The following is a 22,163-nucleotide window of genomic DNA, read 5'->3' as shown; positions in this document are numbered from 1 at the left end:
ACCCCAATGGTGCATAGGGCACTGCGTCATATAAACGCAGTGTTATCTTGATCATTTACGCATGAAGGAAAGGTGATCAGCCCTCCGCTTCAGATACAAGTCCAGGGTAATATTGAATAAATATAACCTATAATAATATATAATACATATAATAATATAGAAAAATATATAGATGTGGTTTAATTTTATAAAATGCAGTTCCACCAAGAAATGCAAGTACAAAACATAAATGTAATATGTTCCATTACTTTGATGAAAAATTAGAAGCAAAAACACATTTTGTCTTTACAGTATGAAATCTCTTGAAAATAACAGTTTTCATAAGCAAAACATTGAGTAGAAGCATCAATACAGTATAGTTTTCGTAGATAAGAGATTTAATAGATGCATCAATACAATATTGTCATAAAAAATAAAACAACGATGCACCTCAGCCGAGGCAGAGAGTGTTTGAAAATATTATGTAGGAAATTAGGTTACCACACTTAGCTAATGGTTAGTGACTATACGAGCGTGCAGGTAGGGCACTTGTGGGTCACAAGATGAAGACGCAAACCAAGACACAGCGGCGAGTCACCTGGCCGCCGCGACGCGCCGATCGTCGGTCGCCACTGTGCCAGTAATTGTAATTGGGTTGGACTAACTAACTGCATTAATAAGCGGTAATGAATTCAATAAGCTTTACGAGTGAGAAACCAAGTCGGGCGAAGGAGATGTCGTGTGTTGTTACATTGTGTGCCATTAAATGCAGTTTACACTTGAATTATTTTACTATTTGCTCTACCTAGATCTTATAACGACTTCAGCTTATAATTTTATAATTGGTGTCTTAAATAAATATACACATATGCAGTGGCGTGCACAGATAATTAATAAGGGTAGGCAGTAGAGGTAGGTAGTAAGGTAAGCTGGTACTACTTAGTAAGGTAAGTAGGTACTGTTTGCGTTTTTATATGTCACGCGGATATTTTAGGATAGGCACTGTTTTTCTGCCTATAACTATATAAATAGGAGACTTTCGGGGGTTACTGCCAGTGTTAATTATTATTTGTAATCTTTGGTTTAGCCTCCTCAAAAAGCATTTCCTCTTAATGCTAGATCAAAATCGAATTAGATCAAAATTCCCATTTTCTTCTTCTTCTTCTTTTTGTAGATCCTAGGGATCTGTTTGTGCCTCCGCATGACGCTCTTGGGATGTTGACTCCCAGCTGTGTTTTCATCTTTTCGGAGGTCTGCCTGGGGGTCTGCGTCCTTCAGGGTTGCCTTGGAGGGCGATACGTGGAAGTCTGTCTTCTGACATTCTGTTTATATGTTCCTTCTAGTATCGCCTTCGTTGTCGTCCCCACCTCACGATATCCTCCGTCTTACACATGCTCCGGATGTCAGTATTTCTTACTCGGTCTCGCAATGTGTTTCCGGTTATGGATCGGAGTCTTCATCTCGGAGGTTCGAAGTCGAGATTTTGTTCTGGAAGTATCTCTTGTCTCGATCCTATAAGTGGCTATTGGTCGAACACATGTTTTGTATAATTTCATTTTACTTTCTATTCTCATGTGTTTGTTCCTCCATACCGAGTCATTCGTGAAAGTGATGGATCAGAGATAATACAAAAAAAACTACAGCCACCATGCAGCCACTATGCATCATAGATCTCTGGTCAACGTTTATATCTGTGGTGACAATGAAGAGGGGCACAAGTCTGTGGTATACACAACAGACTAGTGCCCCTCTTCCATTTCACCACAGATGTTATGCATATAGATAGACACATTTGAATGCCGTTTGCCTCTCTGGGTTGGCTCGCCCGGCGGATGTGATAACAACTGACCCGGCAGTGTTTCTGTTGGCAGCCGAGGGCGCCTTCAAGAAGCTGAAGCCCGAGCCGGGGCAGGGGCACGGTGGCGGCGGCGCGCTGAGCCCGGCGGCCGGAGCGCTGGGCGCCCCGCACGCCGCGCACGCACCGCACGCCGCGCACGCGCACACGCCCACCACGGCCTCGTGCCCGACGCCCGCGAGAAGGAGACACAGGACTACCTTTACGCAGGTAAACATATATGTTTATTCGTTAACAAAAGATTTTTATTTTGAAAAACTCCGAGGTGATTAAGGAAGAAAAAAATAGGCGTATTTTAAATGAGTAGGTACACTAATCATTTTAAAGGCTTTGTATCCAATTGGGTACAAAAATTTGTACTTAGACGATGGTACGTGCAACGGTAGTCAAAACGTTGAAAATCTCCAAAGTAATTTGGGAAAATAGTAATAAAATATAGACGTATTTCAAATGCGTACGGTGATTATTTTTAATTGTTTTATAGCCAATAGGGTACAAAAATGTGTACCTTGAACATGGTATGTGCAAGGGTGGCCGAAACGTTGATAGCAGAATATATACGTTTAGCCCGTTAAGGGTTTAACGTATATAAATTATTGATATTTTGAGTTTTCATAAATACAAAGAAAATAAAGAAAGTAGAGTAGATATTATACTACTAAAATCATTTTCACTCTAATATTTATTTTATATTACCCTGATCTGGTACCTGAAGCGCAGGAGACAAACTCAGAAATTGTGAACAAAGATTTGGACACACTAAAAATATTGTGGCCATATTATACATTTTTTCAAATATTATAAACTAATATCTCATAATGAGTTGTGCTTAGTGAGACATTCACAAAAAAACTTGTTTTTAGTAATAAATAAATATAAAATACCTTTATTCTTATATTGTATTACGTAAATACCATAATAATATCAACAGAAATAATCGTAAGATTAAGTTTATTTATGTCAATTATTTGTTACATTGCCTAGTAACAGTGTTGCCACTTTATATTGTAACCTGTCCGGGTATATGGACGTAAATGAACGTCAGTGCAAATTTTCTTTCAAGGAGTATCGACGTTAATGAACGTCGTAATCCATCTGTCAGTTAGTATGATGTAACTTGTATAGCAATGACATCTGTGGATATTTGTGTGTAATTTTGTTATAATTGAAAAATATTTCGAATAGGTGTTTTTTTGTTAAATTGTTTTAACATAATTTCTATCTTCATAATACATCGATTTAATGAAGATTTTTTTTTTCATTTCAACAGGACATCAATTTTTGTACTCCTGGAAAGGTTAATTATTTTCTCCTAAACCAAGTGCACTAATCAATTGAAATGATATTTTCCTGCAGGAACAATTAGCTGAATTAGAAGCGGCCTTCGCCAAATCACATTACCCAGACATTTATTGCAGGGAAGAATTAGCGAGAACAACTAAATTAAATGAAGCGAGAATACAGGTAAGTTAAATTGAAGAAAATTGTTTATTTATTTTAGTTTATGGCTTATTTTAACTCGGTTGATAAATTACACAATGCTCCTTTATTATATTATTTTATTGGCATCCCAACATAGATGAAGAAGAATATAGAAGTCTGGGCATTTACGGGGCTTACGACCGTCATAGGTTGGTTGAAGTGATCACTTAACACACGTGTAACATTCACCAATTCTACTTATGATTGACAACCACACTACTCAAATTATTTGTTAAGTTCTATGATATATGTATGATTCGATTTCGAAACATTGTACTTGAATCACCAAATTTCACTAGAGACATCTATTGGTGAGATGAAGGCGCTTTTTTACTGAGCAGAAACTCTTTTATTTGTATGTGAGGTCTACTTTCACAACAGATCTTTCTATTATGTTTATATTTTCTTCATTAGATGTTGAATCTAATGTTAAAATTTATAACAGTCCAAATTTCTTAAAAAGAATTAAAAGTGGAAATAAAAATATCGGTTTTGGGCTCAGGTTTATCTAAGCTAATAAAACTACGACAGGTAAATATAAATTTACGAATTCGTAATACGAGAACATATCGCGCACTCCTTTCAAGAATGTCATAAATCAAAAATTGACAATTTTCAGTTGTGCATGTTTTCGGAATGCCCAGAAAATATACTATATCCCAGCAAAAGCGGCATATTTTAAACTTAATATTTTCCCGCTACAGGGCAGAAAGTGTTGTTTTTGCAGTTTGAAGAAAACGTATTGTTTTATTATTTTCTTAAAAATATGATAAATATTTTTCAAATGGAGAAAAAAATTCAGGTTTTACCTAAAAAGATCTGTTGTACAGTAAAAAGGTCAATAAGTGGCTTGATATTTATTTTTAATACATTGTATTATATTTTTAAACTTTAAAAACGTTCTCCTGAAAAATCAAGTTTTTTCATTTATGACGTTCTTGAAAGGAGTGAGCGATATGCGAACAATTAAATAAATAAATACAATTGCACATACTTATCGACCTCCCAACTGCACGCATTTATAAGCAAATCACTTACCCTCTTTGATCGGACAAATATATGCCAACAGCCCTTGAATGAATACCCAAAGCACGTCTAAATCAATTTGAAATTCAAAACGAAACTCCATCTTGTCGCGAAATGGAAGACACTGCATCTTGTCTATTATAAGTACCTACACAGGCGGGTGGGTAGATAGGTAGGTACCTTTCTCTATACTTTGTGCTGCACGACATATGGGTGAAGTGCGCAGAAAATGGAAACGCGCGAGAAGCGGTTGGCAAATGCAATTCTGTTTTCGAATGCCGCCGCCATTTTGATTTTCCCGTTGTTTTGTCTAATGGCCACCATTATGCAAAGTAGTCGGTAGTTGGATTCTAGGTACCTACCTACGGAAATTTTTAAAATAAAAAGCTTGCCATGTGAAAGTATATGTAGGTACCTACTTTTTGCGTAACTTTTAAAGGATACTACCTACATACAGCCTCTTATTACATTAATTTTAAATACTTTTTAAAAATAATTTTAGTAAAAAAAACCCTACGAAACGTATGATCATGGAGCATGGATTTGTTTTTGATTTTCGTATTCTTTGAAAGCGTATAAAAAACATCTAATTTATTATTATATTTTATAAAAGTGAATTATTTCATAAATAATATTTTTCTCTATTGTAAGAATTTAAAGGCAGAAGATTTTTTTAAAAGTATTATTATCTGCTGAAAGATTAGTTCAACGATATTTTTGTGAGCAATGTTCAGTATTGCGTATGTTGCTATTACGACCAACAGATGGCGCTGCCATTGAGGTTAAAATTTGTTTTCTAATACAAACCTGTGATTTATACAAAAAACATGAGCGTATTCGAATGCACCGTTGTGTCAAAAATTCAAAGCAGTCGGTGGATAGCTTTAGGACGTTTAAGATTTCGTTCAAGCGAAAATTAACATTTTTAACACGTTGATTGCCGACCTGAAAAGTTGAATTATAGGAGATGGCCAAATTATCATTTTTCTTTAAACTTGCTTATATTTTTAACTGTGCTTATATAACTTTGTTTAATGTGTCTTTAGTTTTAATATTATCAAAGTAGGTTTAACATAATGTAAATATTTATCACGCGGCAACGCGTGATCGGCAATCAGGTGACGGGCGGGATCACGCGTATATGCGTGACCGGCAAACGTTTTAAAAATTTATGTATATAGACTAAATACGTAGATATATTTAATTAATATTTCTATTTTTCATAGACTTAAGATTTAAAAAGAAAATGGTATGAATCATGTTTTGACAGATATAGACAGGGCTTAGAATACTAGAATTAGAATATAGAATTTCTGACTCTCAGTCCGAAAGACTAACTAGAGACCACAACTCGACTCACTTATAGTAGATTATGTACCTACGTAGGTACAGTACAGTACAGTACACACTTTAGTTTCTAGATTTGCAGCAATCTGGCATTTTCAAACGACAGAGGGTCTGTATTTCAGTCCGCACGTTTGGCAGTGTGTGTGTGTGTGTGTGTGTGTGTGTGTGTGTGTGAGTGTGTATGTGGATGAGTCGTCAGTCGGCAGCTGTGGGGGAAAATGAGCTCCTAATTGAATCAGGAGCCGACCCTGCGTACCAAATCTCGTTACTAGTTCGCGCATCATCGATATTGTTCCCGGCGGGAAGCCTCTGCGCTCAGCCTCCGCCGACTCTAAATATACCATAAATAATACACGCCACGCGCAAAGGATCGTTGCATCTCTCTTGCTGCTGCGCTGCACTGCAGATACAAGATATAATATGTCTGTTTACAATACATCACAAATAAAATCTCTCAATTTTTTTTTATTACAATACATCACAAATAAAATCTCTTAAAAAATATGTTTTTATAATACATCACAAATACGCCTCTACTTACATTTTGGCATCTCAACATATGGATAGGACACTTGGTGTTGAATATTCGGCCAGAGAAGTCACCTACCAGCACCCAAAATGTATAATGTTGCACCACTTTATATAAAATTAGAAATGATAAAAAAATAATTTCACTAAAAAAAACTAATTAAAAAGTGGCTTCTTGATTGTTCTTAAACACGAGAAGTATTTTAATGTTGCCACCTCACTAAAATAAGGACAACCAAAATATTATTATTGTTGCAATGCTTGTTTTGTCAACAAAATGTATACCAAATGTATACAAATGTATACATTTGGTATACATTTCAAAATGTATACCAAAAAAATATTCCTACGCTTCTTTATGTAGTTTGTTTTATTTATATTACTTGCACTATTTTGAATTACCAAATATATATTTCTTTCTACATTTTTAATAATATTTTAGACAAAAGGGAAGATAAGTTGTTGAATTGCATTTCACGAAGTAATTGCCACAACCTACAACTAGATAACTTTCAAATAAGCTTTAGTTTAGAAAATGAAATATGACATGCAATTGTCAGCTGTTTGATAATTCAGTTGTAACATTTTTATAATATCAAAAAACCTGATGAAATCTCTCTCATTGAACGGTTTCAATGCATTTTGATATTTGGTCCATATACAGACCGGAAAATAAAGTTTTATTTTTAGTCACAACCTTTTAGATGCGTCGATATCCTTGTTCACAAATCTGAGTTTCTCCACATAGGAGTTATTTTTACATTTTTACATCTTATTATAAAATAGATGAAGAAGAATATGGAAGTCCGGGTATTCACAAGGTTTACGAAATACGACTAAGTCTGTCGATATCACCTGTCATAGGATTAAGTGATCACTTTATTCACGTGCAACATTCACCATTCCACGCATGATTGACAAATACATTAATCAAATGTTGGAATTTTTAATATATCCGTAATTTTGATTGACACCTTATTTCATATGTGAGATCTTGGTACCATCTACGACTGACTTAAGTTTTATTAGGACCCTGTCAGTATCTAGACGTCTGTATTCTTCTTCATCTATGTCGAGATGTCAATATTAATAACTTCTTTGTGGACAAATCCAGATTTGTATATAAAGATTTGGACACACCGAAAATATTGTACATAAGTTGTACTTAGATTTATTTGTTCCCAAAGAAATCATACGCACTTACCATTTCACTATCGAAGCGGCAGAAAAAATTAAAATATCATAAGTTATGTATTTTTTAAATCCTTCCAATACACAGCGACTAGACGATGGAATTAGTTTTCTCAAAATTCATGTTTTCGCCGACAGATAGCTTCTAACTTTTATTACCGTTCGTTACCAAAAGAAACCTTTACATAGAGAAGAGAGATGTTCTCTTTAAAGGGGACCAAAAAAGAAAAATCATCAACTGAAGTAATTGTTCCGCTTGTAGAAAGGACGGATATTGAGCAAAATCGAACGTGTAATTCAATTTAAATGTCAGGAAAGCCGTTTCTCTCAAGTTCTCGGCTTTAGAGAACGATATAAAAGTACTTACTTAGGTACTTGCCTAACGTATTAGAAAACTAAGAAGTTAAATTCTAATTTCATTCAACGGCAACACATTTCTTTTGTTGTCAAATATTAGTAAAAAAATCTACGTCCGAAATTAGTTTTAAGCTACATTCCTAAATAATAAAAGCATTTTAACACCATCTCTAAATAATACCTAGAGTTAAAATTCGAAAAGTATTCAAAACAGTATGAGTTTTGACAAAATAATTTACATTTTTTCCTCATTTACTTAAGAATTAAAATTTTGCAAGTGATACCTTTATTTATTGAATATATACGGGGTTCGAATTCAAACCATCAAAAAATGGCAAATGGTTCAAATATATATCCAGTCTTATGAAGAAAATATTTATGTTATTTGGTTAAAAGTTTAATTAAAACCTTTTTTAATAAAAAAAACTAAAAAATACTTGAATTGTAGGAAAAGGCTTATTATAACAATAGTCGTACCAATTTAATTAGTGAAAAATATATTATTTGTATGGAAACCAAAGAGTTTCGAATGCCGAAATAAAATTTCATTTGCTGCTGAAATTCAGTTGCTGAAATTTTTTCTCATATGTGTGATTTTGCTGATTTTTTTTGTTATTACAAAAATGGTCCATTTAAAATTTAGTGGACATCGTAAGAGCAAAAACAATAAGTATTTACAAAAAAAGTATTTATTTTTTTCAAATTGGTGAAATTCGTTTATTAGTGAATATTATTGATGAATTGGAACATTAGAAATGCGCACGCTGTGTCGATGCTATGAAGTTCCTTATCTACCATTAAGTGAACATAAGGGTTAGAAAAAGGAGATTGTTTAATTAAAAATATCACTTTTCAAATAAATGTTTTAAATAAATAATAAAGATTCAAAAGGATGAGAGGAAAAAATATTTTTAATTTATATTTAAGGCAATAACATTGTGATTTTCCATTTTATAATTAAATACAACTTTGTTTTAAAATTACTTTAAATATTTTATTATAACTTAATTATAATGTCTACCGGTTTCGGAGCTAACAGAACAGCTCTGATTTCAAGACTGATTAATACTTCAAGCTTCAAAACCGGTAGACATTAAAATTAAGTTATAATAAAATATTTATAGTGATTTTAAAACAATGTTACATTTGAATTATAAAATGGAAAATCACAAAGTTGGTGCTTCAAATAAAAATTATTAACAAAATAAAATTTTCAAATTGAATCAAACAAAAATTCAGGTTTTCAGGTTCCCTTTTCAGTTTTTGGAGAAATTATGTTGCTTTGTGTTTGATTACTTAAAAATTGGGATTTTTTTTATATAAGAGCAATTTGAATAAAATCTTCGGCGTTTAATCGTTTCTGTACTTCGTTTTTATGTTCATTAGAGTGGAAAAGCCTTGTCCACAAAGGTAGATTGTTGCAAATGACAGCAACTTTTTAACAACCTCATGTATTATATTTAACTAGACAATATATTTATTTCGTATATAATTTGTTAACTCGTACATTAGCTATAGAAAGCTAGTTCGCAACTTTTCTACGAAGTAAATCTAAATTTTGAAATGTTGAGTTTACTTCTAGCAAGCATTTCGTTTGGTTTCTCTCCAGCTCCGCTAGTTGAAGTAAAGAAAACTTTCAATTAACGTTCGTAGTACAACACAAGGGGTCCCCTATTGGGGGCGGATCTCACCCCGACCCCTCCCCCTCCGGGCTCAGGGGTGGAGTGAAATCCCATCAAATGGATCCGTAACGAAGTTAGCGCTCATCCCATTTTTCTTCCCTTCACCCGCTTCTTAAGGCAACATAACCCTCCTCGGGCTACGACCCTCGCGCTAGACCCCGGCGGTGCCCACGCGTTGGAAACTGCAATTAAACGACACATATAATATGAATTATAATAAGAATAATTCGTAGTATGGCATAGTTGGGTAGACGCTCGACTGCAAAACTAGCATCGCGGGTTCAATTCCCGACGTTGCAAAATTGATTCAAGATATATTTATTTTCGATTGGTCTGGTTGTTTGTGATGTATTTTTTACATTTACCTACCTTCCCTATCCCAGACAAGCCTCTAAAATAGAGGCGTTGCGGGTAATTCCTTTAAAAATATTGATTCGGAAGTCACTTTGTTGTAAAATCTATCCATTTTTATTTAGTTTTACTTAGTATATACCACTTTTTTTATAATCTATTGTGACACGTGTTTTGATACATTCCGCATAATTTTCAAACACTGTAAGTGAAACTAAGTCTAAATTTTAGAGTTGTGTTCTTGAGTCGTTGAAGGTTTAAGAAGAGATAGAAGTTGTTTCTTAGTATTAGTTTATTTTTATTTCATGTAGGTCCAAAAACAAAAACGCCTAAAATTTCACAAAAAAAACTACTACCATTTTAGTACTGAGATTTTTCTTGTGTGTATGCTAAAATTGATGAAGGCTTTTTTGGAAAATTTGTCCATTTCAAATATAGTAAACATAGTAAGGATAAAAAAATAGATTTATTTAGAAATAAATTAATATTTTCAACAAAAATTTGTAAAATTTATTTATTTGTTAATGTATGATGAATTGAAACTTAAGAAACACGAACGGTGCGACATAAATTTTCAGCTCAACCGCTAAAATGCACTGGCTTCATAGTCGATATATTGACGGACACGTTTTTGGCTAAGTATACCAGAGTAGATATATCGATCTTCAGTACACTGACAATTAAATATTTTCAACGTGTCTAAATGTTTCAAATTTAAAATTCCGTCTCTTTTATTGATTAGCGTGTTTGGCTACCTGGATTCCGTTGATAAAAGAGTAAAAATAAATAAGTATTACTGATATTAAGTTCTAACATAAATTTAATATTACCCTGGACTGGAACCTCGAATACAGTACTGATCATCTTTTCTTCGTGAGATTAATGATAAAGTTAGAACTGTATCGCCCCGATGAAGCGCTTTTTTCACCATTACGTGTGAATAAGGATCAGGAGAAGAATTATAATAGATATTTTCATTATTTGTTTATTGAGAATATTCTTTAAAAAAATATGAAAAACTAATTAACTTAACTAACTCACCATCGCGCCGCTTTTCTTAGGCATAGAGAATAGAACGCCACACCACTCTGTCTTAGCAAACTTTCTTCGCATTTTCCACATTCATGCATCCCTTCATATTTACCCGCCGTTTATTTCGACTCATAACCTGACCATATTCAAGTATTTGACATACCTGAGTATTTTCATATCGTAATTAAAAATGAGAGTAGGATGTATACTATTTTACGAGTTTCGTGATGGAAAATTGAAGGAAGTCGAGGAGTTGCAAGAAAGCAGATATCCTGGATGAGATATATGAGAGTTTGGACCGGAATAAGAAGAGTGGGGGACAGAAAAGTTTTCTCAGAGTGATCAAGAACGTCGGAAAGATCTGATAAGGCGGCGAAAAAAGAAAAATGAAAAATTTTATTTATCGAAGCCACCGATTGCATCTCAAAGTCTTCATTTTGCGTAGAGAATCCCATATTCAGGCGGGCTGACGTCACCTCAGCGTTAAGGCATGTTCCTCCCTCCCATTCCTCTTTGCTGAGGTATTCCCTTCTTCCCCTGCGCGAAGGTCCCGCCCCCTGCACGCCCTTGTTTTTCACCCCTACATAATGTTAAGAGCGCGTATGTCAGATAACCCCAAGATGAAAGACATTCACATACACGTAGGGAAATTACAGCGGGGGTTTTCCAGGTTTTCTTATAGTATCTATACGAGTAAATATTACAAATAAATACAATACTACTTCTGTTAACGAACAATTACTAACGTTAATTCGTTCCATAAAACTATTCATACCCCCTTTATAACTTAAAATTTACCTGGTAAATATCACTATTTCTTAAAATCTATTGTGACGCGTTTGTAGGCGTATTTCGGATCATTTTTAAATACCGTATGCATAATATAATAATGACGCAGAATACATCAAAATACAAAAAAGGTAAATACCTCTATTTCTTAAAATGTATGTGTTGCAATAGATTTTTAGAGAAAGTGTTATTAACTTATATTAATTTTAAAATTAAAAATGGATAGATATTGCTACAAAGTGACTGACGAACTAATTAATGAAATTATCCATATCACGTTTACTCATAATCCGAAATAATTTTTCTACGATACACAATATAAAATGCATGCGTTTCGGATTTCCAAAAATGCTCCTTTACGACAATAATACTTCATACCTACCAAGATGATTATTAAAATAATAATTGGATTTTTAACGTTTTATATGATGTGGTTGTCAATAATGGGAACAATGGTGAATGTTATACTTATACAAAGTGATCAGCCTATGATAGCCCTCTAAATACCCCAGACTTCCATATTCTTCTTCATCTATGTTGAGATATCGAAATGTAAAAATAACTCCTAAGTGGAGAAACCCAGATTTATGAACAGCAATTTAGACACACGCAAGTTGTTGTAACTAAAAATATAACTTTATTTTTTGGTCTTTGTATGTGTCAACAAATATCATATAAGGCACTGAAATTCAATCAAAGAGTTTTCATGAGGTTTGATATTTTATCGTATTGATTTTTTCAGGTTTGGTTTCAAAATCGTCGCGCGAAATATAGAAAACAGGAAAAGCAACTACAGAAAGCGCTCGCCCCTTCCGTTCTCCCTTCGTGTAACGGCATGATGAGAAACATCCAGGGCTACCGAGGGTACCAGCCCTATCCGCACCCCGCTCCAATCAACCGCTACCCTCAGGTGAGCTTAATTATTATCCTAAAAATGGCTTGAGGTTTATCACTGTCTTAAAAAGGTTTTTGATTGTTAAAAAATAGGTTGAGGTTTATCACTGTCCTAAAAATGGGTATGGTTTATTATTTTTTTATAAATGGTTTATTATTGTCTTAAAAATGGTTTATTATTGTCTTAAAATGGGTTGAGGTTTATCACTGTCCTGAAAATGAGTTAGGTTTATTATTTTCTTAAAATGGTTTATTATTGTCTTAAAAAGGGGAAACAGTTCTTCATTTTCTTAAAAATGTACGAGGTTTATCATTTTGTAAAAAATGGTTTATTATTGTCTTAAAAATTGGTTGAGGTTTATCACTATCTTAAAAAGGTTTATCATTGCTAAAAAATGAGTAAGGTTTATTATTTTCTTAAAAACGGTTTATTATTGTCTTAAAAATGGGTGGGGTTTATATTTTCTTAAAAATGTGTGAGGTTTATCAGTACCTTTCTATAAATGGGTTGAGGTTTATCATTTTCTTAAAAATGGTTTATCATTGTCTTAAAATGGTTTGGGTTTAACTAAATTATGCTTTCTTTTTTAATGAATTACACAAGTATAGTGTCCCACTTTAGTAATTTATTATATCGGCATCTAAAAAGCTAATAATTTTACGTGAGAAATATAGTTTGAAATGAATAATGAAAAAATTCATACTTCAAAAATAATAATCCAAACATTTATCAAAAATGTTATGTGTGATGTGTAGATGACGTATTTACTTTTGAAAAAAAAACACTATTTTTCAAGCGAAGAATAGAAACGGGTGGAGACTGACCATGAAAGAAGCGAATCAATCATCACACAGATTGTAACCCACAAATAAAGAAGAGTAAAAAGACAATTTTATTTATTTTGACTCCCCTGGAGATCGCACCTGAGGCCTCTAGCACGGTAGCTAAACGCGCTAACCATTACACTACGGAGGCGGACATGTTAATAAACATGTCGGTTCAATTATTTTAATTTATTCGTCCAATTCACATAATTAATTGAATTTTTATAATTAGCTTTATTCACACCTCAATGCATCTAATTACATATTATAGATTTTATGCAACGTTTATTCGCCTGTCGACGCGGTGCGAGGCGCATTTGCCGCAAACATATTTTCATCGTCCGATTACTAATTATTATTATCGAATTTTCATGGGAAACTGAATAGTTTTAATTCAGTGTATTCATTGACCGACTGATTAATCCGTCGCAGTGAGGGTCGGTTCGCCGGCATCAGTGATTATCAAATAAATCGATTCAAATCCACAAACACGCATTAATTTATGAACGTGCTACGCGGCATACATAAATATATTACTACCCCATTTCCGTGTCGCCAAAATTTATTTATTATTTACCAGATAAAATATGCTTATCAGTTAATGAATATTAATGTACAACATTTTGAGTGTGTCCAAATACTCGTTCACAAATCTAGATTATCTCCAATTAGAAGTTATTTTTATATGATTTTTGACATCTTAACATAGATGAAGAATAATATAGAAGTTTGCGCATTTACGGGGCTTACGACCGTCATATTTGGGTAGTGTGGTCGTTAAGCATAGGTTGAATGGTGAATGTTACACGTGTGTAAAGTGATCACGTGACTAGCCTATAAATATTTATATTTCTATATCCTTCTTCATCTATGATGAGATGTCAAAAAGAAAAGATCAACCTTTAACGGAACAAATATACTGAATTATTTTTTCTACTCCGAATCGATGTTTAAAAGAATTTTTTAATGTTTTCATTTCTTATTTTTCACACAGTTTTTATACCCAGGAAATAATCCCGTGAAAGAGTAAAAACAATTACAAACTGTGTATTTTTCATTATAGATGGGAGCTTCCTCGTACCCCGGAATGTCTCAACCATTTTCTATGAGTCACAGTGCTGCCAACATGAGCGCGGTGGCGGGAATGAGACAAGACGCAATGGGTAAGAATTAAATATCTTTTTAAATCATTAATCTAAGCATTTTTCATTATTAAATTGATATCATAACTCAGCATTCCTACTTTATTATAATTTTATATTTTATGTATATTTTTAAACTATCTTTAATTTACAGACTGAGATTTGGTATGAATTAAAATGTTATTAACATACTATATTTCATTTATTACGGAAATTACTCTTTAAGAAATGAAAAAGCTTGGAAAGTTGAAAAATGTTTCAAATATCATTTGAGTTTAAATAACAAAAAATGATTCTGAAATACTAATCTATATAAATAAAAATGTAAATATTCCTTTGTTCAAAACCTTAAATCTCCTAAAGTTATTCACCAATTGGTTTGAATTTTTGACATAACATAACACTCAAATACATATTATGTTAAATAACAATTTTCTGTACATGTGACAGGTATACGAATAAAAAAATCAAACGGCTTGTTCGACCGCAATGGCAGCGCTATCTGTTGAACGTAATAACAATACATATGCAATAAAAAAAATGCTCATGGCAGAGAGTACTTCTTGACAAATGCTGTCACATGGAATTTTCAATGTTTCCGATTATATTGCTGTTTCTAACATTTTTTATATTTACATTGCTTCCTAAGCATCATGAAAACAAACGTTTTAGAAATGTTTACTCTCTATTGAATTTATTTTCCATTAAACTAAAGTGAGCCACAACAATGCGCAGCCGGGTACAGCTTTTATAAAATAATATTATAATAATAAAAAAATACGACAGGGTTGCGATGTGATCACATTTGCTACGGATTTTTTTTTATTTCTTTGCAAAGATAACAGACTTTTAGCTCTGTTTTTGGCTTTGGCTTTGTCTTGATAATGCCAAGTTTTCTCTGCTTCTATTTTCAACTACATTATCCTGATAAATTTGTTTTATGAGGCGAACGGTAATGTGAAGGATATATTTGCAACAGTGAATGATATTTATCACTGTTACAAACAGAAAAAAAAGAGATCCTAAAGTCACTTGATGTATTCTTAGATGCAAAATAATAATAATAAAAAGGCATCTCAATAATAAACCATAAAATATTTATTTATTATTACAAGAAAAAGTTTATTTTTTAACTTAGACAGAGGCAGAAGTGTAAACTTCTTATAGGAACATATTGGATATATACATCATTCCACTGACCATTGTTTGAATATTATAATGTATAATGAACTTTGTTTGATTATTTTCCCTGGGAACTGTATACTATGTATATAAATTACAAATTTATTTATTTAAAATTCATGTACGGAAAAGAAATAAGTACATTGGCGGGCTTATTGCTAAAAAGTTATATCTTCCAACCAACCAAAAACAAAATTGATCAAAACATTTGATACCGTATATAGCTGTTTGCAATCAGAGGGTAGATAGTAGGTACTTCAACATTAAAAAAATCATAAATTACAAATTTATGATAACAAGGAAGGTAAAAGAAAAAGGGAGTTTAGGGAAGGAGATAGAGGTAAAAAACTAAGGGATGAGGTTTGATGGATAATAAGGATTCTAATCGTAGATAGTCTCAGACGTTTCTTAAAAGTTATTAGAGAGGGTGCATTTTTTTTCAAGGAGAGGTAATTCATTCCATAGTCTGGCCGCTTGGACAGGGAAAGAATAACTGAATAATGATGTGTTATGGCGAGGAATATCTCACTGGGCCAACAGAAAAAAAAACCTGAAGTAATTTGATTATTGTTTCCTCAGATCTATTTGCTATGACATATCACTGTTCAGAAAAAAATCCTAGAGTCCCTTGATGTATTCTAAGACAGAGAGGCAGTGTAGTGGCGTATACTTCCTATAGGAACATTTCCTCAGATCGCCGTCTCTGTAAGATGCAATCTCTAGCCAGGAAATAGGATATTTGCCAAGACGCCAGCACACGTTGGCGCGGCAAATGTAGTGGAAATTTTCTTATTACGCGGGAAGATGGCGGCTCGGGGTGGCAGCGGAGGGCGCGCTTTGCCGGAAAAGTGAAAACGCCCGGGGGACACCGGCGAACTGAACGGAACGCAATTTCGGAACGGCACAATCTCTTTCGGAAATCGGTCGCGACGATATTGCGAAAATATTTCGCGGGTCGTACACGCCGACATCCGATGCTCGTTGGTTACATGTGGAGGTCCTCACCAAAACGTCACATTTCCATTATTTACACAAATATTTTAATTTCATACTATTTCTGTAAGCGGCTCATTATTAGAAGTGTCAAATCGTGGTAGAGTGGGTTAGAACCGAGAAACTCTAACTTAAGAGTCCGCGACACTTACCACGGGATCACAGCCCGACACTTAATTGTAAATGATTTTAAGTAATCAGGAATTCTAGCTTGTAAAATTTTTACGTTTTGGTGCGATTAATGATTTCGTACTGGTTTAGCACAGGATTTGTCACGTTTTGTCGCGACTTTAATTAAGCTTTCGATAGAATACAGTAAAGAGAACAGATTTGCATTTAAAAGAATTTTTATCTCAAATGATAAAATATTACTTAAATTTATGTATAAAAAAATGAGTTAACTAGATTTATACAAAAATTCGATGTAATTGTTTTTTGTGAGTTCTTTTTATGGCTTTATTGCATCGTGTAATTTCGAAATGGTAAAAAAGGAATTTCGCTTTTATAAAACTACTAGCGAAGAAATTAATTACGCGATCTTGATCGATTCATTCGGTAAAAACGGTACAATTATAAAAAGGCCAACGGTAAAAACCGAGACTGATTTGATTTTCTGAGATTAAGTCCGTGTCCCTGGATTTGGTCATGTCGCCTATTAGCGCCCCTCCCTAATGTAAACAGCCACCCCTGCCCACCTAAGATTCGGATCTCAAGAATAAGATGAGGAAATTCGGTCCTCTGGAGGCATTCCCCGTGAAATAGGCAATCTCCTGTCTGGGAGTCCTGTCCCTCGGCCTTAAACCCTTCTCGGACTCTGACTATGTCCCCGTTTTTTTATTATGTGCCATATCCTTTGATCTGGTTTCCCGCTTCACGCGTCGCATCTTATATATATATATATATATATATATATATATATATATATATATATATATATATATATATATATATATATATATATATATATATATATATATATATATATATATATATATATATATATGTATCCCTCGCTCTAACGTCATTCATATTAGATACGCCTAAAAAAGCAAAACACATGTAGTCACAGTCAGTTAGGTATATTGTTTTTGTCCTTCACATTTTCAGAATACCCACATATTAGATATTAATTTTTATAGATTATAGATTTTTTTAAATATATTCAAAGCAGTACTCATGAGTCAAGCAGTATTCAAAGTTGTGAAAATCTTGTCTGAAAACTTTAGTACACATCGCGCCCACAGACTACGACAGTGCGCCGCGCAGGCTTGCCAACTTGGCGACTAACGCACTTGCTAGTCTTATAAATAGAAGGTGTGGTCAGATATTCATACTGACGGTATATGTAGTACTAATATGAATATATTTTTAAGATTTTTTTTAAATACAATATTTCTCAAGTTTTATAAGTATAAGTCCAATTTGTTTTGTAAAACGTCCAATTTGAAGTGAAAAAAACTGAATATTAGTATACATATATACTCCACCGAAAAGTCACATAAGGTAGCTAGTGGGTCTCTGCAAATTAAAAAAAAAAGTATTTTAAGGAATACAATGTATGTATATGCACACACATTATTATGTATTAACCATTAATGACTGTATTGTAGAGGTGAATGTGCCTCAAAGGCGATGAGTCCACGAGAAACCGCTATATTGTAGACTACTTTGTGCTTCCAGGCATGAGTCCCGAGGACGAGTGGTACAACAAGAGCCTGTCGGCGCTGCGCATGAACAGCTCGCACCACGCCAACCTCGCGGCGCCCATGCTGCAGTACCAGACATAATCGTTGCTGCACGCCGGTAGCACCGACCACTACTACGATGACTTCACCTTACCCTGAGCCCTTATGTTCTCCCGATCCCTTATCCCTCCACTATCCAAATTAACTATCCAAATTAACTAGCAATAAGGGGAAATGCAACTATAGTCAAACCTATACCTTCACTGTCTTATGTTTTCCACTGTTGATAAAGGCCTCTTTATCCTTCCATTTTCATCTGCCGTTTGCTGTTTGCAGCCAGTTCTTACTCTCCACAGAGGCTTTGTTGTCGGGCTATCTCTTTTGGGGTCTGCAGATGCCTCTATGATTCTCCATTTTAAAAAAATGGGGTTCATCTTGTGGGGTCCTGCCTTGCAATATGTCTGGGAATCCATGATATCATTTATTTTGGTTATGTTCATGATATCTTTATTTCTTACTTTTTCCATCAGGCTTAAACCAAACATGAAAACTTCGATATAATGGACTAATTGAAGGGAGGGGTTGTCCATTATATAAAAATAGGTTTAAAATAAATCAAAACATTTTTCAAAACATATAAACACTGTATTTAGATATTTTGTTGTCCCACCGCATTCTCAGATCTGATACAGAAGCATTTAGGCTTCCTGACAGACCTTTTCTTGCAAAGTATTTTTTTTGTCTGTTTAATGAACTAAGTTGCTAAATTTATAGAAAATGTGAAACAAAATTGTACTGCTTATACTGGGATACTTCTATAAAATTTGGTGGTGGTTTTACAAACTTGTATTTATTCGAATTGGCAGTATTTCTCTTTAAAATTGCGATAGTGCGTATAATATAGCTGAACTTCGTTATCTGACGATTAGTCAAAAATTCGATCTAATTTTTTGTCCGTTATATCCTATGTTTGTTATATAGAAGTCCGTTATATCGACGTTTTACGTATTTCTTTTTCAGTCTGGAGCCAGTGCTAAAACTTGTATAAATCGATAAAGTCTCGTATGCATTTTGTTGTGAGCGCTGGAACAGTGAAACTTTGATCTAAATTGTAAACAAAAGTAAATGACATACAAGAAAATAAATGGAAAATTCTAATACCCTCAGCTTTGCCCAGGGGTGGGGTGATTCCAATTCAAGGTTGCATTACCCCTTTTCATAAAATGGTTAATGAATATATTGATAAGATTTTCAAAGCTGTTCGGAGGCATATAACGTTTTTCTGGGTTATTATGCCTATGTCAACGTGGACCTTAGATATAATGAAAATCAACAAAACAATACAGCATCTGAAGAGCTTCGAAAATCTAATGCAAATGGATGAGTTTTTAATATCTACTTAATTTTGCTAATTTTGATTTGTTTATTTGATTTTTATCACCCCAAACTTAAGACTAAAATGGCTATACTATTTTCATGGAACCAGTTTGAAGTAGGATTTCTTCAATTTCAATTTTTCATAAGGTGGTGTGATTTATAAAAAAAACATTAAAGTAATACTACGATTTAATTTACATTGTATTTCTTACAAAAGTTCATTTGAATTATAATAACTTCAAATAAAAATTGAAATGATCTGAAAAATATCGTTCAGTACCTTTCATTTTTGAATTTTAAATAAATTTTAAAGAATTTGAAAATTCGAGCAATAATACTCATATTTTTAAAACATGTTTTTACTGACAATTCATAAATTACTTGAACCATAACGTAGTCAATATTTTATTTTAGTCGTTCATTGTATAAAGCACTAACTTATTGATTTCCCAAAATATCCGAAGAAAAATGTCCTCTTTTGCTATTTTATTAATATCAAAACAAGTATTTATGTGTATGCAAGTTATTTATCTATTTCTGTTCTGGTTTATGATAAATAAAGCAAACCATTGTAAGCATATAATTTACAAATTATATAACATTTTTAAAAATCCCCTCTTTATTTTTGAGGAAAATAATTTGGGTTTTTCATCAGTGGCGCTACTGAGCTCTGAAAATTGTGCGAGTTCATAAAAATAGTATTGTGTATATATATTCTGTACTATTAAAAAATGTGAGTGAAAAAATATTAAATTATTTAAGAAATACGAGCACATACGTCAGTGTCTGCTAATATAAGGATAATAAAAAAGAAATTGAGAGTATTGCAAGCATGGTTATCATTAAATAAATATTATAACGCTAATTTACATGAAGATCTAAATCGAAACATGTATAAATTTTCTACAACCCAATTATGAAAACTGATTTATGATTATTTTATGTAGTTATTGATTTGGCGTTTAAATTGTAGAACTCCATTTTAATTTATGATTCAAATGTTAAATAAAACACGCTGTATTTTATTGTTAAAAAACATATAAAAATCAATATTGTGACAATTGTTTCGCCTAGTCATGGCGCATTCTTTTGAAAATACCATAACTAGGCGAAACAATTGTTACAATATTGATTTTTATGTGTTTTTTTTTTACAATAAAATATAACTGTCAAATCTGTGTTTGATTTATCATTTAATACATAAATTATTTTATGTACTGAAAACATTTAGTAAATCTGTCTTTTCTTTACTCATTCGGTTCATATACCCAAACAATGTCAACAATCCTTTCCTAATTTTATCGATGATACTTATCTCAGCCTTGCATTTTTTCCTTATATGACCATTCGAACATATATCATACAACGTTTTTCCGCACATTCGTCTGAGAAAACATATTTCGACTGCCTTCAGTGTACAGGAACAGGTAGATGATTTCGTTTATTTGGGAAGTATGTTTTCTAGGAATGGAAAGGTTGATATTGGTATAGAAAGGAGAGTGAATGGTGCATTAAATTCAGTTATAGCAAATAAAACCCAATCAGTGAAATCTAAACTGGCAGTACACAATAGTACCCTGGTTCGAACCCTGTATAGAAGTGAAGCATAGAGTTGGCAAAAGATGGATGAAAACAATTGTCTGCCATAAATAAATAATAAAAAATCTGATATGTTATGGTCACTCAAATGACAATTTGTGGCATTAGCATTAGTAGAGCAGGTTCCACAATGCTGACTATATATAATTGCTGTAAGTATGCAATGAACGCAATATCCGTGATATTTAAGAACATAGCAAGTATATCTTGAAAGTAATATAAAGTTCTTTTAAAATTTTAATTTAATCAAATACAGTGAACCCCCTACAACGTTAAGATAGGTACCACGTTTTCGGAGGGAACGTTATAGGTGGTAAATGTTATTAGATGCTATAGGGGGGTCAATTGTACTTCAATATTTTGTTTTAGATCTTCAAGTGAAAAAGCTAAAAACATATTTATTTTAGGACTGGACTCTACGTTATAGTGAATGAACTGAAAATAATACATTTGGATAACTTGTAATACCCTCAATGAATAATGAACACAGAAAATAAATTCGATTAACTGTATAAACAAAATGTACGCACCATATGTTTTTGAAATTACTTATTGTAAAAATAAATAGTTGTAATTTGTTTTTAAGTGTATTGTGTTACGTATTTTTTATAATAAATAACCAGTGTATACGAATATTTATTAATTTGGCATTAACTTTGTGGAATAACATGATTTAAAAATAAAAATATTATGATTTTATTAATGTAAACACAACTGTTTTATTTATTGTTTCAGCATTCACTTCGTGGTAAGACATGATGAAATTGTAAATGAAAACACTTGTTTTTTACCACTTATTAAACCTACTGATGTTCTTATCAATGGGTGAAGATACAAACAGTTTGTA

The 22,163-nt window shown here is 33.0% G+C and overlaps 1 protein-coding gene across 1 annotated transcript in view; it reads left to right on the top strand.

The window, feature by feature from the left end:
- Window positions 1-19,443, top strand: part of LOC148311150 (uncharacterized) — a 34,055-nt gene extending 14,612 nt beyond the window's left edge. The window contains exons 3-7 of the mRNA XM_088257109.1: window positions 1,836-2,044; window positions 3,191-3,298; window positions 12,362-12,529; window positions 14,402-14,501; window positions 18,336-19,443. Coding sequence (XP_088113235.1) covers window positions 1,836-2,044; window positions 3,191-3,298; window positions 12,362-12,529; window positions 14,402-14,501; window positions 18,336-18,442 — 692 coding nt within the window. The 3' untranslated portion in view covers window positions 18,443-19,443. The remainder of the gene's footprint in view (window positions 1-1,835; window positions 2,045-3,190; window positions 3,299-12,361; window positions 12,530-14,401; window positions 14,502-18,335) is intronic.
- The last annotated feature ends 2,720 nt before the right edge of the window (window positions 19,444-22,163 follow it).

Source organism: Brachycentrus maculatus, unplaced genomic scaffold, assembly GCF_059751285.1.
Source record: "Brachycentrus maculatus isolate JH-2025_06_01 unplaced genomic scaffold, ASM5975128v1 h1tg000071l, whole genome shotgun sequence".
Taxonomy (NCBI): domain Eukaryota; kingdom Metazoa; phylum Arthropoda; class Insecta; order Trichoptera; family Brachycentridae; genus Brachycentrus; species Brachycentrus maculatus.
The sequence above is the reverse complement of the archived record's forward strand: the minus strand, read 5'-3'. Positions and strand labels throughout refer to the sequence as shown.